Genomic DNA, 16493 nt, shown 5'->3' with positions numbered 1-16493 from the left:
ATTAATTACTATTTTCATGTCTCCATATTCTATCTTTCTATACACTAGTCATTTTTGAGGGAAAAAAATACTTTTACTTTCTAAATGCCATGCAACTCATACAACAAAAAAAATTCACTAGTTATTACCTACACACATATATAAGCACATATATGAAGGGCAGGCATGGATATATATGATTATGCATACATATATATAATCTGTGTAATACATAATAAATATAATATGCATAAAAATATGCCTGCCTCTCCTATATGTGTGTACAATACACACACACACTTTTCCCGAGCCAACCATTTTATGCCAGCTTTAAGCTGGGAACAAGTCTTTACAGCCAGTTATAAACCACTGAAATAAAAGTTTATCTTGGAAATGCTTAGGCACTCTTAACTATAATGATGCTAGTAGGCTCTGCAATAATTCCAACCCTAGACTTCAATAACATGCAGTTACTATTCTACAGTAGCGTCAGAAGAGCCCCATTAAGTCTCCAGTTACTAGAAGAAGAAATGACATTTTTTCTAGCTAAAGCCAAGAGAGAGGGAGGTAAAGAACAGGGAATCGCTTCATGTTCCAACTTAAGGCCCCAGTTTAAAGTAATGGGACATCTTACAAGGTTTATTCTAGACAACGTAATGTTTATTTCGCTCATTTGAAGTAAGTGAATTTCTGTGAGCCAATTTTAAGAATGTTTATTTAATAAATAAAGATATGTATTTTTGAGTGCTTTTCTAATCGCAGTGCAGGTCCTACATCTTCAGTAAACTCAGATACAAGTTTCACTGGCCAAGAGCCCTTTTAACAATTCATGTGCTGTACAGCAAAAGAAGCAAGTGATTTTTAAACTCCTAAAACAATATTCCTTATTCATCTCATAAAACTACAAACGGTAACTATTTAAAGTTGCGTATTTGAAGTACAAGTGAAGTCACGTGTTCTAAAACATCCCTTTTTGTTTTAATTTTGGTCAGTAATCTGACTGAGATGTTATCTTCTTGTGGTACTACCCAAGAAGTGAAGCATCTTAAGACAGGTAAATATTGTACCTTGTCTTCTAAAAGCACTAAGAAAGCTCTATGGAAAACTACCAGAAATGCAAAAGAACCCCTAGCTGATACTGTAGAATACACATCTGGCTCGTTTATTAACACATTCCATAGCAGAGGTTCACTTTAGGTGTTTATTATAAGGAAGGACACGTTTCAGAACTCCAGATGAGACTGGGGGTTACTAGCGGGGGTTGGAGCGTGGCTTGTTTTTGTTTTGAAACACAGATATAGTTTGCACATGCAAAGTTGGATGATCAGGTTTGTGTCCTCTAAGGTGGCCCAAAGGCAGGACAATGGGTTTCAGAGACTTATCATCTTTACCATCATCAATGATACTCAAAGCAAGACAGTTTTACCATTGTTTTACCAGTTTTGCCTTTTTTTAGCATTTTACCTTATTTTTCAAAAAAGAGGAGCAAATAGTACTTTTCTCAGTTTACCTACTAAGATTTGGTGATAGCCACTTTCTGGATTAGCAAGGTCCTCACATTATTTTTTCTGCCAGATAGCACAGACAATGGATGACTGAAACAACTGAAGAAGTCTCATCAGAGACAGCTGTGATGCAATACTGTTAACTCAGCTTCTACACTTTTGTGTCCATGAAGTAGCAGCAATCTTACAACTGAAAAGTAAGGAAGTAATGACTGACAGATTGATATAATACATAGGCAACAAGATCATATATGGATCTGGTTGGATCCTGGTGAGTGTCTGTTGAGGACCTATGAGTGGTCCAGCACAGACTGATGATTGTACCAGGCAGTATGGCTGAAATTTGGTTTCAATTCAAAATTTAGTTTCAGAGCACGGAATTTACATTACTGTAAAGCCTTTTCAATCCACCTTAAGGTGCAATAATTGCTTCCACAGTTTTAGTAGAGTACTAAGTTGTTTTCTGCTTTATGCTGTTGCTACTGGAAGGAAAACAATATACACTCTTGCACAGATGTTACATTGAGATGTCACACTAAAGCAAAAGGACATGTCATCTGAACTGTGATGGTTATACAAGCCAGCTGAATAATCTCCCTTTAGGGATTAAGTATAAAAGCAGCTATTGCTGTGGCACTGTAAGAAGGATGGTGAAAAAAGCTTTAAAGTCCATTTTTATTCTTCATAGCCTCAAATGTTATTTCATCAACCTGTCAGATTGTGAAACACAAGCCCAAGAGGGGAAAAAAATTCAAAAGCAACTTGTGTATGTTGGGTTTAAGTGTGTATTAGTACATACCATTTTTTTGCACATTCAAGCATAAAAAAAGAAGGGCATGGTTTTCAGATGGCTGGGTGCTCAGCCACTGGAAAAAAAAAACCCACCATATTTAAAATATGTCAATATCCTACAAATGAAAGAAACAAGGCTTTCCCTATCATAGTCTCATGTCTTACACTTAAAATGTGTAGTTGCCAGAACATCAACTGCCTTTTATTTTTATGGTGTCATAAGACATAGTGCAAAACAATATGGCTGTTATGTGGTGGAAGGAGGTAGTCAATAATAACAAAAAAAAAATATTTGCAGCAGGTAACTTCTACGTCCCACTTCGTCACAGTCAAAGCGCTTAACCTTTCATTCTCTCTTTTCTCAGTGTGCTGCAGCAGTCAAACATAATTGACGTCAGTGAAGATGCCGATATAAAACCAGACAGTATCTGGCTTAAGATACCTTATACAAAACTTGAAATGTTTCTTAAAAAGAAGGAGCCATTTTATTTTCCAGTGCCATTCAAACCACATGAAAGCCTATTTGCCAAGTTAAACTTAAAGAACTTTTTATTTTGTAAGTACTTATTTTCAAGAAAGTAAAGAGAAAAAAAAAGAGGTATTGAAGGTAAGAAATCTCTTTGTTTTATTGATCTTTTAAATATCAATCTGAAGGGGAAAAAGGACATGCTGTTAGGAATAATCAATCTCATTTCTGATATTTATTTAAAGTAATAATTTTCTCTGACTGTAGCAATTTTATAAAATGATGAAAAACAAATTTTGCTTTCCATCAAGAAATGAACTTGGTTTATTCCCTTTGCAGGTTTACATTCAAAAGAACATCTGTTAAGAGTTAATAGACCAACAAGGCAGCTCAGCACATTAGTAAGGAAATATATTGTGCCTGAAGTACTCCAAATCCTGTTTTGATCCCATAATGACAACTGGATGAAGGACTGTGATTGCGGTGGTAGCAAATTACACGTCAGGCTCCAGCTAAGAGTCAGAAAATGTTCTCAGCGTCTAAATACCACTAAGTTCATATGCATGTGTTGTACAGCCACATACTCTGAATTACTGCTATCACAGCTAAGACTCCAACTGGGATGAGTTTTGAATAGCTTTATTTTCTTGAAATAATAAAGCAGTGCTTCAGCAAAAGTAAAAATTACTAAATTGCTACCCCATCAGTAGATTAATGTTGGTTTCATTAAAATTTTAATTAAATTCTATAGCACTAAAAACTGAATCCAAATTCCTAGGACAGTGACAAATTTGAGGAAGGAGAGACTAAAGTGAAATAAAATGAGCTAAATATTTAGTTGGCTGGAAGATCCAAGATCTCTTTGAATTCAAAACTGACTAGCCCATATAGCCTACACTGAATTTTGAATATTATGTCATCCAGGAGTGACCGCCATTCTGGTATTAAAAACAAAACCAACATTTTTAAATAGACACCCAACTTTTTCTGTCTTTCAAAAAATCTCCCCAACTAGTATCACATTTTCCCCTCTCCAATCCTCGAGGCAAATCTCTGGAGTCCCTTTGCTAAACATAGGCATATTGAATCATTATTTACAGCAGCATTGCAACAGAGCGTGTGAGGCTAGCAAATACGCCAAATATCTACCAGAACAGCTACTATTCAAAAGGAATCCCATGGAAATCAAAGTGAATTTCTGTATTTGTAACTCTCTATGGTAGTCTTTGTACCATAGACAACATGGATTTAATAGGTAATTTCCACAATACTAAAACAGACAATGTTTACTTATTTGTGTGTGATTTACAAAATATGTAATTTTCCAAATGAAGAAATGCCAACTGGAAAAACTGCCTCTGGAAAAAAAAAATCGGTAATTTGCATCCTTTCTTAAAGAACTCAGCATAGGTAGTAATCTAAAACAGGATAGAAAAACAGAATCTAGGGCTAAAAAAATGGTTTATGCTCAATCCTGTTCTAGCACTTCTGTTTGCGTTGGTGAATGGATTTAATGGTATTTTCAGCCAAATATCCTGCTTGATTCTTCATCTTAGAAGCACAAGAAGGACAGATAAGATTTCCTCCTAGGTGGACTCCACTATGGATTTCAAGCTCCAAATTCTATTTAAAAAAAACACTGGATGTGTACCAAGTGTACACCAGTACCACCACTACTTGCAAATATTTCCAGGAAGTCTAAGCTCAATAGCTTTTTCTTTTTCTTTAAATTCAAATCACATTAAAGTCACTTGCATCATTACATCAAATTTCACTTACGTTTAACCAAGTCATAATCCTGCCAATAAATATACTATGTGAAGATGCAAGTATGGATTTTGAATGCAAAGAAAAGGACTTGGATGTGGATGTGGTCTACCTGGACTTCAGTAAGGCCTTTGACACCGTCTCCCACAGCATTCTCCTGGAGAAGCTGGCGGCTCACGGCTTAGACAGGTGTACTCTGCGCTGGGTCAAAAACTGGCTGGACGGCCGGGCCCAGAGAGTTGTGGTGAATGGAGTTAAATCCAGTTGGTGGCCGGTCACGAGTGGTGTTCCCCAGGGCTCAGTATTGGGGCCAGTTCTGTTTAATATCTTTATCAATGATCTGGATGCCTGGAAGTATTTAAAAGGCGGGTAGATGAGGCGCTTAGGGACATGGTTTAGTGGGCATGGTGGTGTTGGGTTGATGGTTGGACTCGATGATCTTGGAGGTCTCTTCCAACCTTAATGATTCTATGATTCTATGATTCTATGACTTTTCTATGTAAATTTGAGGGCATGCAAAACCATTTGCACGATCAGGAATTAAAATCTCAGGCAATTTGCAGTCTCTCATTAAAAAAAAAATCAAAAGAAAAAACGACCACACACACAAGCAAACAAGTATGCAAGATTCAAGTTAAGATTCTTCACTACATAATGAATCAAAAATAAGTTAAAAAAATATTTTTTTCTTTCTCCAGATATCACACTTTTACTTTTCACTTTAATTTTTGTACGTGGTTATTTCTGTCTGGATAACCAACTAGTGATATGTAAAGAATAGACTAAGGAGAATTCATGTTAAGTATTACTCTTGCAAGTATTTTGTCAAATCAACACAACTGCAAATGTTGTGCAAAAAAGTTTACACAAATGTATACACTCACAAAAGGCTTCTACAGCCAAGACGAACAGTCAATCACAGTTCTGCAAGACTGAACAATACTAAAGACTCACATTAAGGTTTGACACTTGGATGTTTTCCAATAGTCCTGGCTGATTTTACTATAGACTTATCAGTTGTCGTTGGAACACTGCAGACATACAGATTGGATAAATGGTGGCTACAGACACACAGATCAAAGAGGCTGCTTGGGCTTCCCCCCCCCCCCCCCTTTTTTTTTTTCTTCTCCCTCTTCAATTTAAAAAGTTAACAACCTTAGTGACATGGCCTGGAAAGACTCAAGAGTTCTGCTGATACACCATGTTTTGAAGAAAGGGATATTATTTCCTCTTAAAATACCAAAGACCATTTACATGAGAGGAGGAGAGTGACTAAGATCTTTATAAATAGGAATTGAAAGCTTGGTTGCTAAATCCATATTTAGCCAGCTATATAAGTTGACCTGATTTACAAATATGCCAAGCATCCTCTGTTTCTGTCATCAAACACCATTTGGGTTTCAAGGTTGTCCAGCATACTTGAAAATGAGGCCTCTAATTTTAGAGCCTAAATAGGATTCAAATAACCTAACAATGGGATCCTCTTTTGAAAACATCAGTATCTTGCTCAGAAGTTCTTTGCTTCCACTTACTTGCTAGCTCTGCTCGGCAAAATTCCTGTAAGAACAGCCAAACTAGGTAAGACCAGAAGTCCATCTACCCCATTATTCTGTTTTCAGCAGTTACTAGTACAAAGTGTTTAAGGAAAAACTAAGAGCATGGTACATACCAAGGGGTCACTTTTCTCATCATACTCTTCTAGCTCCCAGCAACATGTGATATGACTAGTCAAGTTATTGACACATAGTGCTTGGCTAAGAATTTTTCCTTGTGCTATCACTTACTACAAAACTAGTTCATCTAAAGTACATTAATTCAAACAGAAAAAGCAGTAATCTTATGTTATTTAAACTATGCGTGCTGGAAAGAAAAAACTTCAAAGACCATTGTTTCAAAACAAGTACTTCAACTCAATGCAAACAAAGGCTTACGACCCCCAGGGGAGTAAAATCAATATCAGCACATTTGCTGTGAAGAAGTAGAAAGACAGTAAGCAGTTTCTAAAGCCATAGAAACAAAAGAGATTGGTGTGACTGTGAAAGGCCCTTGCTGGTTATCAAGGAAAAAATTACTTCCACAGGGAAAATAAAAAGGAAAAAAGAGGACTTGTGCAATTAAACACTGCAAGAGAAGTCAAGGTCTCAAGCACAGGCTCAGGTGGCACAAAAAGTCAGGGTCTCTGTATTCAAAAGAATGTTTTTCCTCAGGGAATGAAAAAGAACAAGGAATTCAGAGTCTCTTCAGGTTTTGCCAAAAGGAAAGGAAATTGAGTTGTAGGTCAGTGGGAAGAGATTTTGAAACACTAGGTTTCCAAATGTGATCAACAAAACTGGACTGGGAATAAACTGATCTGAAGAGCCCGAACAACTAGGGAACACACAGACCCTATTTTTTATTTGAAGTCTTTTAGCCAGCTTTGTTCATGAGAGTAACTACTGACTCACATGAGAGCATTTGCAACCATGAATAACTCTGCTATTTAAATGCCAGTGGGGTTGACAATTCCTCAGGGAGTAGCATGTCATCATCAACAGCACCAAAACATGGTGCTACTTTTAATCTCCTGCTTTTAACCTCCTAGCTCTCTGAGTACATGAACCACGAGCACCTTTCAGTGTAGTGTGAGGTCAGGGATTCTTCCCCGAACAATCTAATTAGGAGCTCCAGAGTCTTTGCAGTCTGACACCATTCCCTACTCCTTTTCCTCCAATTCGCTCCCATCTGCTAGTGAGAGAACTTAAAATCAGATAATAAGTGTGTTAGGTGTTAATGAAACTCTCAAAATTCTACAGAAAGCACTGAATCTCTGGCTTTTAAGCAATTTAAATTTGGTCCACAATGCTTTATTCATTTAATTTATGTACAGTTTAACATAATAGCACCAACAAAGACATGCAGGCCACATTCTTCTTTTACTAACATAAATTTGGGAGAAGCTATACTGAATCACTTGAACTATAATAGTGTAAAATCGAGAGAGTGCAAAAGCAAATCCTCCAGCTTCGAAGATCTGCAGGAAGCAAGAGGGGATGATTGCAATTATTATATACAGTCAAGATTCTGTTTCCATACAGAAGTCCATAGCAAATTAAAAAACACAGGGAGAGATGTACAGAAAATACAAGTAAAATGAATATGCTTTCAACTAGAGGTTTTCTCATAAAGCATCTGTCAGACTTCAAGAGAAATGCAGCTGACCCACAGTAGCGGCTACTGGAATAGACATCTTAAAACGCCTAATTAGGTCACTCTGTGCAAGAACTATCATCATTTCATACCAGTCTAAAATGTTGGGGAAACATCCCCCTTAAGTAAAGGGAAGTATTTTGGGATATAAAAAACACAGTAAGTATCGGCTAATGAGGAACAGACAAAGAAAAGTGCCAAACACTGTAAAGCCCTGATACTTCAGATAATGACTAAAATTTATGACTGCTTCCTTCCCTGGCAGACAGGAGTACAATTAGAATTCTCAAAACAAAAGCCCCATTGTGCTGGCATGCTATGTTATGCTTATACTGCTACAGATAGACTACAAGATAAAAAAAAAAATACTACAGCACCTTTTTTAACCCAAGATAATAGCTAACTTTTTTTTTAATGTGGGTTTGGACATGGTTTTGCACATAGCTTATTCTTAACAGAAGTCATTTAGGTAATTATCATTGCATGCACAGGAATTAACCATTTAAGTAGCTTGCTGTATACATTGAAGCCTCTATTTGAGAAATCACACAAAACAAGAACAAATGAGCTATTATGAGTCACTTAATTTCCTTTGCTGTCCAAATACAGCTTGACATTTAAACAGCTTAAATTATTCCTTTATTTCAATTTTCAAAAATTTGAATGTGCTTGGCTTGATGAACTGCTGAATGAAAAGCATCAGGAAGTATGCATGCCCTTTCTTTCATCCTTTAGTTATATTCGGTGATATGGATCACTTGGAGCTGACAGTGGTTAGAAGCATAGGGAAATAAAAGCACAGGTTTTTCTCATCTCCTTCACAAAGAAAGCACGATTACAATATTCTGAACACGCAATCTGGACTCAGATAACCGCAGATGGTTTTGCAACAGAATACCCTGCAGGCATCTTTTCCCAATATATTCTGGGAAAGGTACATACAGGGGAAGCTCTGACAGCTTCCCAAAGAGCAGTAGCATATCAACAACCGAATCTTGAAGACTTCTCCTACTGCGTGCTCTAATTTTGGCCTAGACATCTCTCTCCCCTTTCTCTTTCATTTTGTATTATTTGTTCATCTTGCCCTTCATGGTTCCACTGATCACTGCTCTTATCACTCAGCTCAGTAAAACAGCTAGTTTCTTCCTCAATTACAGTGATGATCCATAAGGACCTGTGTCAACTTTTAAGTACCATGCCCTTGAAGTCAGAGGAAATTGCTAAGCAGTTCTGCTAATTTCATATAGCTTCAAGAACATGGTACACAACATCACACTTACCTCCAAATCAAACCACTCTGCAAAGCATCAGAGAATATAGTCTGTGGTAGGTGCCCAAAGCAACCGGGACTCATGTAAGTTTCTTGATGCTTTCATTTAGGAGTTCAACTGAGCAAAGAGCTATCATTGGAAACTCAGTAACCAGTACAAGGTATCTACAAAGCAGTGAGGCTTATATGACAGAGGAGTGTCACTGAATGCTTAAGTTTTCAATTTTATGTATCTTCATTTAAAAACAAAAGAAAGTAAACTTATGCTAAAAACTACACAATATTATTATGTGCCAGCATAATTTTCTACTTTTATCCTTAAGGAGGATTTCAAGAGGAAAGCTGTAGAAAAAAATCTACACAGCGAGCGGCTGTGTGGTGCTCGGTTGCTGGCTGAGGTTAAACCACAACACAAACCTATTCGACAATTGCCCAAGAGCTCCAAAATACAAAACCAACAGTCAGGGAATACACCTTTCCTTTCAGTCCTCATCTTTCTAACAGAGCTTTGCCTTTAATTCTTCCCTTGGATGTTTTGTCCATCTGCCCAAATGAATCCACTCTAATGTTGGCACTAGGCAAAAATAGTGTTTCATTCTCTGCTATTAACAAACACTATCTCACTACCAACTTAAAAATACATGTATTTTTAAGAAAAATAAAAAGGAAATGGGGAATTTCAATTGCTAGGCATTGCCTTACAACTAATCGAGCTAAAATTCTATTGTCATTGCATGACTGGAAATTATACTATAAAACCAAAAATATTAAATTAAGCTTTTTATTCTCCACAGTTCTGTGAAAACTTGATAATATAATCCTTACAGTTTGCCTTACTCAGCTTCCAAAGACCAGTGTTTGACTAGAAACTCATAAATCACAAAAGGCTTATGAATAAACTCTAGATCTGGATTTTAACATGCTCTTGGTCTGTCAAGACATAATGGTAAAATCAATGCCAAAACAAAACACAACAAAATGATAGCAGCATCAAGTATTTAAATCAATAGAAGCAATAAAAGAATGTGAGTTTGGCAAATGAGGAAATTCAGACCCACATGTCTAATAAGCTTATATTTTCCTTCCCTGAGCCCTGTTAAAACTAAAATTAAAGATCACAGCACAAAGGATGCAAACAAACCTACACACATGAAGCCAGAACTAGAGTTTTAAGTTTGGTTTAAGAAAAATAGCACAGCAACTTTATATTGATAGCAATTTGACACTGTTAACTAGCTGATAAAAAGGAGTCTAACAAAACACAGGAGATGAGATACTAATAAGTTTCTTTACCTAGCCATTCCCAGGCTGGAGAAGTTGGAAGGAACTATCAAAACATCAAGCCTAGAAAAGGGGTGGGTACCCAGTGTGGTGTAAGCAGCTGAGAGGCACTGAGGAATTAGCTGAAGCAAACATTCTTCGCAGTGTTCCATAAGGCACCAGGGAGCAAAGACTCTATAAGGAATGACTGCCTGCAACCTGGCAGCAGGATTTTGGAAACGGCACGGATATTCCAGATGACCACAGATTTCTTCATGCCATCTGACAATAACAAAAAAAAAAAAAAGAAAGAAAAGAAAAAAAAAGAAAAAATAGTTTAATGTGATACCAGAAATGTGCACAACTTGAGTATGCTAAGAGGATATTCTCTAGACATGAGAATGACAGTTAGTTTGCATAAAACCAACTTATTTGTATTCTCACACTGTTCACACGTGTGCAGCACTGTGAAAACACTCACTACTGCATGTCTGAGTAGAACTGATATAGTTACTCATAACTAAAAAAACCCCAACTAGTCAAACCCTGTTTTTATAATAGATATGCATCAAAAGAACAAGTGGTCAAAATGTACATAAAGAAAACTAAGTAACAATACAAAAATATTTATTTATTCAGAGAATTCCTATTCAAACTTGACTACAAAAATAAAATTTTGTACGTACTAACACAAACATATTAAGTGCAATTAGAATGAAATTCCAAGGGGGCTTTTTTTCTGTTGTTATTACTGAAGTTCTCCAGGAACTTTTACTGATTTTTTTTTTCTTAAGTAAAAAACAACAGTAGCTATCAATTCAGGCTTATCACTGTAGACATTTGAAAATATCACATTAGGATCAAGCTTACTTTACATTACTTTTACAGGATATTCAAAGCTGCAGCTGGGAGGAAGGAGGGGTAGATCAAATCCTTCCTAAACAATGAGTCATATACTTTCACAATAATTTCTCTGCCCAAATAGACTCATATCTAAGCAGAAATCAGCTTCATGTTTTCACCTGCTAGCCTGTCTTCTGAGAGGCAGAGCCTCTCCTTGGTTTGAGATTTCAACTTAAGGAAGCTGGTTCTACTGTGCCTGGACAGGCAAAACATTTATTGTTACTGCACCTGGCATCACCCCAAGCATTTATATTTGGAAGATCATGCTCCAGGTGAGTGCTGACACACAAAACAAAATGATAACACTTAGAAAAGGACTACATTTTGCTGAAGTGCCAACACTTTAACACCTTCATAACTCTTTCCGTGCAAGAAGTGGCCTCTAAGCTATTTCATTGATTACATATGCAAAAAACCTACATCCCTCATTCTACAATTTTTTTCCAAGGGTGGTCTAACCCATTATATTTCTGCTCTAAAATAATGTCACTTTGTATTTAATTATCAGAGTTGAGATTAGGCAAGAACATGAAAGATAGCATCCTATCTCTTGTAAAAGTTGCCAAGTCCTTAATGACCACAAGGAGATAGGAAACTTATTTAACACCCTAGCTCCATTTAACATTTTCTTTGATACAGTCTCCTTATGTCAAACTCACTGGCACCTGGACATAAATTACATCACACATTTCAACAACAACTCTCAGAAATCCTTCCTTTTCCAGCTGCCCGAGAGTTTATCTCCATTATCCTACCTGAGACACTACCTTAATATTTGCTTGTCTATCCATTTCACATGCTTTCTAGAAATGCCTGCTACTGTGCATAATGTTGGTTTGGTTACCTAGTCTTAATGACTAAAATAAGTAACAAGTGTCTGTTGTGCTAACTCCCAAATAAAGATTAACTGGATATAGCTGTAAGAGCAGATTTTTAAGGACATGGATTTTTATGTCCTAATTAACTGCAAAACAACCTTGTACACTTAGGCTCTCCTTTTTTGTCTATGCATAATAGACACCACACTTGCAGAGGATTTTTTGATTTTTTTTGGTCAGGTTTTTTTCACCAAAACACATTAGTTCTGTTTCTTCCACTGCCACTAACTCAACTGCAGATACATCACACTACCTGTGCCAATTAACTCATCCAATGACCATCACACAGATTGACTCATAACAATGACCATCACACTGATTAAAACTTGCACTAATTTTTGCCACAAAAATATTTCCCTTTTTTCAGATGTTTTTAAAAAATGGCAACTGTCATTTATTCTATCAACACTGTCAGAATAATCTTTTGTACCAGATCAATAAAAATTCTTATTACTGAACGTGCTGTACATTAGAGAGGAATATATAGTGAACATCTACAGTGTATTTCTGTAGAGGGAGTCATATTATAAACATATAAATAGAAGAGGAATAAACACAAAACAATTTCTGGAAGCTTATCAAACCTATAAACTATTTTAAAGCTTGAATAGGCATGTCTTACTGGTCTTAGGTAAAATATAAAAATTCCTATTCTCAAGATTTATTAAATTCTTTTAAACCAAAATTAGCCAAGCTGCAAGCCATCAGAATCCTTTCATTTTAAATTCCAGTAAGAAATCTCCATTAGGTCCTCAAGTTCCAAAGTCTCACTAGCTTTACCAAAATGGTAAGGATTTCCACTGTCTTAATGTTAACACAGTATTAGTGCAAAACACAGCTATCTAAAAGGCGAGTATTGTTTCAGCTAAGTTTCTAATTGCATAACAGAAAAAATACTTATGGCCTGACTAACCTGATCACCTTCTACAACAAAATAACATTTTCTGTTGACGTGGGGAGAGCAGTGGATATTGTTTGCCTGGACTTCAGCAAAACATTCATCACAGTTTCCCACAGCCTTCTCCTGGACAAACTGGCAAGATATAGACTGGATGGATGGTCTGCAAGATGGGTAGGAAATTGACTCACAGGCTGCACTCAGAGAGTGGTGATCAATGGTTTCTGCTCAGGCTGGCAGCCTGCCACAACTCCCCCAGGGATCAATACTGGGCCCCACACTGTTCAACATCTTCACAAATGTCCTTCATGATGGGACTGAAAGCACCCTCACCAGGTTTGCTGACGACACCAAACTGGGTGGTGAGGTGAACATGTCAGAAGGGAGAGCCATCTTACAGAGATACCTGGACAGGCTGGAAATGTGGGATAGCAAGAACAGTGTGAAGTTCAACAAAGACAAGTGCAAAGTCCTGCACCTGGGATGACATAACCAAAGAGCCCAGCACAGGCTAGGATCTGTGTGCCTGGGAACAGCCTTGCTGAAACGGACCCTGGGGTTCCTGGTGGACAACCAGTTGAACATGAGTCATCAGTGCACCACTGCAGCAACGAAGGCAAATCAGATCCTGGGCTGCATCCACAGAGGCATTATTAGCAGAGCGAGAGACATGATCACCCCACCCTACTCAGTGCTTGTCAGGCTGCACCTGGAGTATTGTGTCCAGTTCTGGTCCCCACAATTCAAGAAAGACACAGACTGGAGAGGGTCCAAAGGAGGGCCATGAAAACAAACAAAGGGCTGGAGAACCTGCCCTGTGAGGAAAGGCTGAAGGAGCTAAGCCTTTTCTGAGATGAGAGGAGGAGGCGAGAGGAGGAGGCAAGAGGAGAGAGAAGAGAAGGCAAGGCTCAGGGGGACCTCACTGCAGTATTCCAGTACTTAAAGGGCATCTACAAAGGGCATAGAGGCCCTCTCTTCAAAAGGAGCCACATGGAGAAGACAAGGGGCAATGGGTGCTAGATAACCTCATCTAAGCTCCCCTTCCCACAAAAGATTGGACCAGATGATCTTTCAAGGTTCCTTCTAACCTGGGCTGTTCTATGATTCTATGACTCTATGAATTTGAAAAGCTGAGAGTAATATGTGAGGAAATCAAATGTCATGTCTGAGACTTCTGCTAACTATGGTGAATACACGTGGAAATAAGTGATATTTCTCCAGAGACTTAATTTTTAGCTTCAAATTTCATTTGTAGGCCTATATAGTATTGTTCTGTTCATCTATCACTCTAATAATTTAAACTTAATGAGCAGTTCTGACTAGATTGGAAGGAGAAATAGATGTATCCAGTATAATTACATTTCTGTGGGTTTGGTGAAAGACAGCTAAGTAGCCACTGCAAGTACTAGACAACAGGGTATTTTTTAATGGAAAAAAATCATCGGTCCAACTTTATTTTATGGGACCACTGCAACACGTCTTTCATGTACCCAGCCAGTACACATCACCCCAGGCAAACCATTGCACAGACCAGCTCCAACTCTGGAATGGGACTGGACAGGAAGAAAAAAGCAAGTGAGTAGGCAATATTGTAGTAGAGGGCATTAGGTATCCAGAATGGACCAAGTCTAGTAACACAAAAGATCTTACAGCGAGGCATTGTAAGAAACAAGGGAGGACCTGGTATTGCTGCTGCAGGTGGTTAAGAGACACGGGATGTAGGATACAAATCCAGCACTGGCATTTATTAACTCTATTGCTCACTAAGCAGCTTGTTTTCACATAAAAAGAACCATACACTTACCTATGAAATAATACCTTTGGAATTATTTTCCTGTCAAGATTTTTTTATTTTGATTCCTGTACTAATATGACTAATTTTCACATTCTACAGAGGAAATGAAAATGCTACCCATACATCTCATTTTTCAACAACATTCTAAAAACCAACCTGAAATCAGCTTGTGAAGATGGCAAGGAAAACTCAATGTTTGTCTGGATAGCAGCTGTGAAGGACTGCTGTTTAACTTCCTGCCAGCACCCCACAGCAATAGTGAAGGTGGATGCTGGCATTGGCATGGTCACATAGTAGTACCAGCTCAAGCTACCTGTAAATAAAAAGAACATTTGTACAGACTCATCAGTCACAGCACACACTCAGTACTTGACATTTTTATATACTTGAGATTTTGGGCCAAACCTCCCACCTTACATCCTGGTATTTTTGTTGAGGGAAGAAAAATAATTTCACTGAGACACATAAGAGCAGTCATATGTAACCACCATGGATTCAGTACTGTTTACTTACACCTGAAACTTTCCTCTATCTGCTGATGTCTTTATCTATAAATAAATCATCCGTAAGTGGGATGTTATTAATGTAACTTAACATGATTGTACTGTTACTGCCCAAGAATTGCATGAGACATGAAATCTAACAGCACCTTTAGATCCACATACACAAAAATATTAAAGTTTAATTCTTTCAACCCTGGATCAACCACCTTATGGTTTTATCTTCACTGTATTATCTCACACTGAACAAAATATTTTCTTTGTGTTCTGGACAGTACCAAACTGATCGGCAAGTTCTAACAAACACCACTAGCACTTCTGAATTGGACCTGGCAATCTGAGATACATGATGTGCCAACCAGGCAGTGAAAAATCAAAGCTTAGAATCAGATGGGATATTGCCTAAGTTAATGAATTATTTGGTCATGATAATCCAGAAGCTGCTAAAACAAGATTAGAGAGTCTATTAGAAGGTAAAAAGATGACAAGTCTTATCATTATGGGAACACAGTGCTGGAAGACAAGGAGTACGGTATAGGATGACTGTATCTATGAACACCTTTGGATAAACTGGAAGATGTTTTAGGACAGCATACTTTTCATTAATCTAAATGTTGCTTAGGTTTTCCGTTTGTCCCTTTAAAAAGGGTATAGCTTAAGGGTCACATTCAAGTGCTTATTTATGGTCACAAATACAGTTACTACACCACACTAATAGGTTAATTACTCTTGGAAAGAGCCTAGCATGAGTTACAACCTGCTGAATCATGTACAAATAACTGTAGCTGTGGCAACTGTGGAAACATACAAACTTTGGTTATTTTAAGAGAACATTAATACTTGTTCTTTTGCAATAGTATTCTGACCAGGGCTATGGAACACTATCAAATGGAAAAAGAGGAAAAAAACCAATCCAGTGGAGGCCACAAGGCATAGAGGAAAAGAAATAAACAACTGCAGCAAAGCATCTCTGGGTTTCCTACCTTAATGACCACAGAAGGTCAAGCTGTCCAAAGCCAGGACAAGCAAAAAAATCTTTCTGCTTAGCCTCAACAAATTTTCCACCTACTATTTAGTATGAAAAAACAATACTGTTTGTGAAGTCTTGTAAGAGGCAGATAAAGCCTCTGCCTCTTATATGCACTAGCAGCCACTTACACTGCCTCACTCCATTCCACTTTTGGCAACATTCACCACTACCATCAAAAACCTTTTGTCTGTATTGTCAGGTGAACATATATTACTCCCGTAATTTTCCTAACCTTCTGTCAGTATGTGAGCAGAAGGAACTCAT

At 37.5% G+C, this 16493-nt stretch overlaps 1 protein-coding gene across 1 annotated transcript in view; it reads right to left on the bottom strand.

The window, feature by feature from the left end:
• LOC103920405 (chromosome unknown open reading frame, human C9orf3) overlaps positions 1–16493 on the bottom strand; it is a 193565-nt gene that overhangs the window by 157469 nt on the left and 19603 nt on the right. Inside the window, 2 exon segments of the mRNA XM_009328133.1 lie at positions 10259–10507; positions 14856–15012. Coding sequence (XP_009326408.1) covers positions 10259–10507; positions 14856–15012 — 406 coding nt within the window.

The sequence above is a fragment of the Pygoscelis adeliae genome, unplaced genomic scaffold (genome assembly GCF_000699105.1).
Source record: "Pygoscelis adeliae isolate BGI_AS28 unplaced genomic scaffold, ASM69910v1 Scaffold45, whole genome shotgun sequence".
In the NCBI taxonomy this organism is placed as follows: Eukaryota; Metazoa; Chordata; class Aves; order Sphenisciformes; family Spheniscidae; genus Pygoscelis; species Pygoscelis adeliae.
The sequence above is the reverse complement of the archived record's forward strand: the minus strand, read 5'-3'. Positions and strand labels throughout refer to the sequence as shown.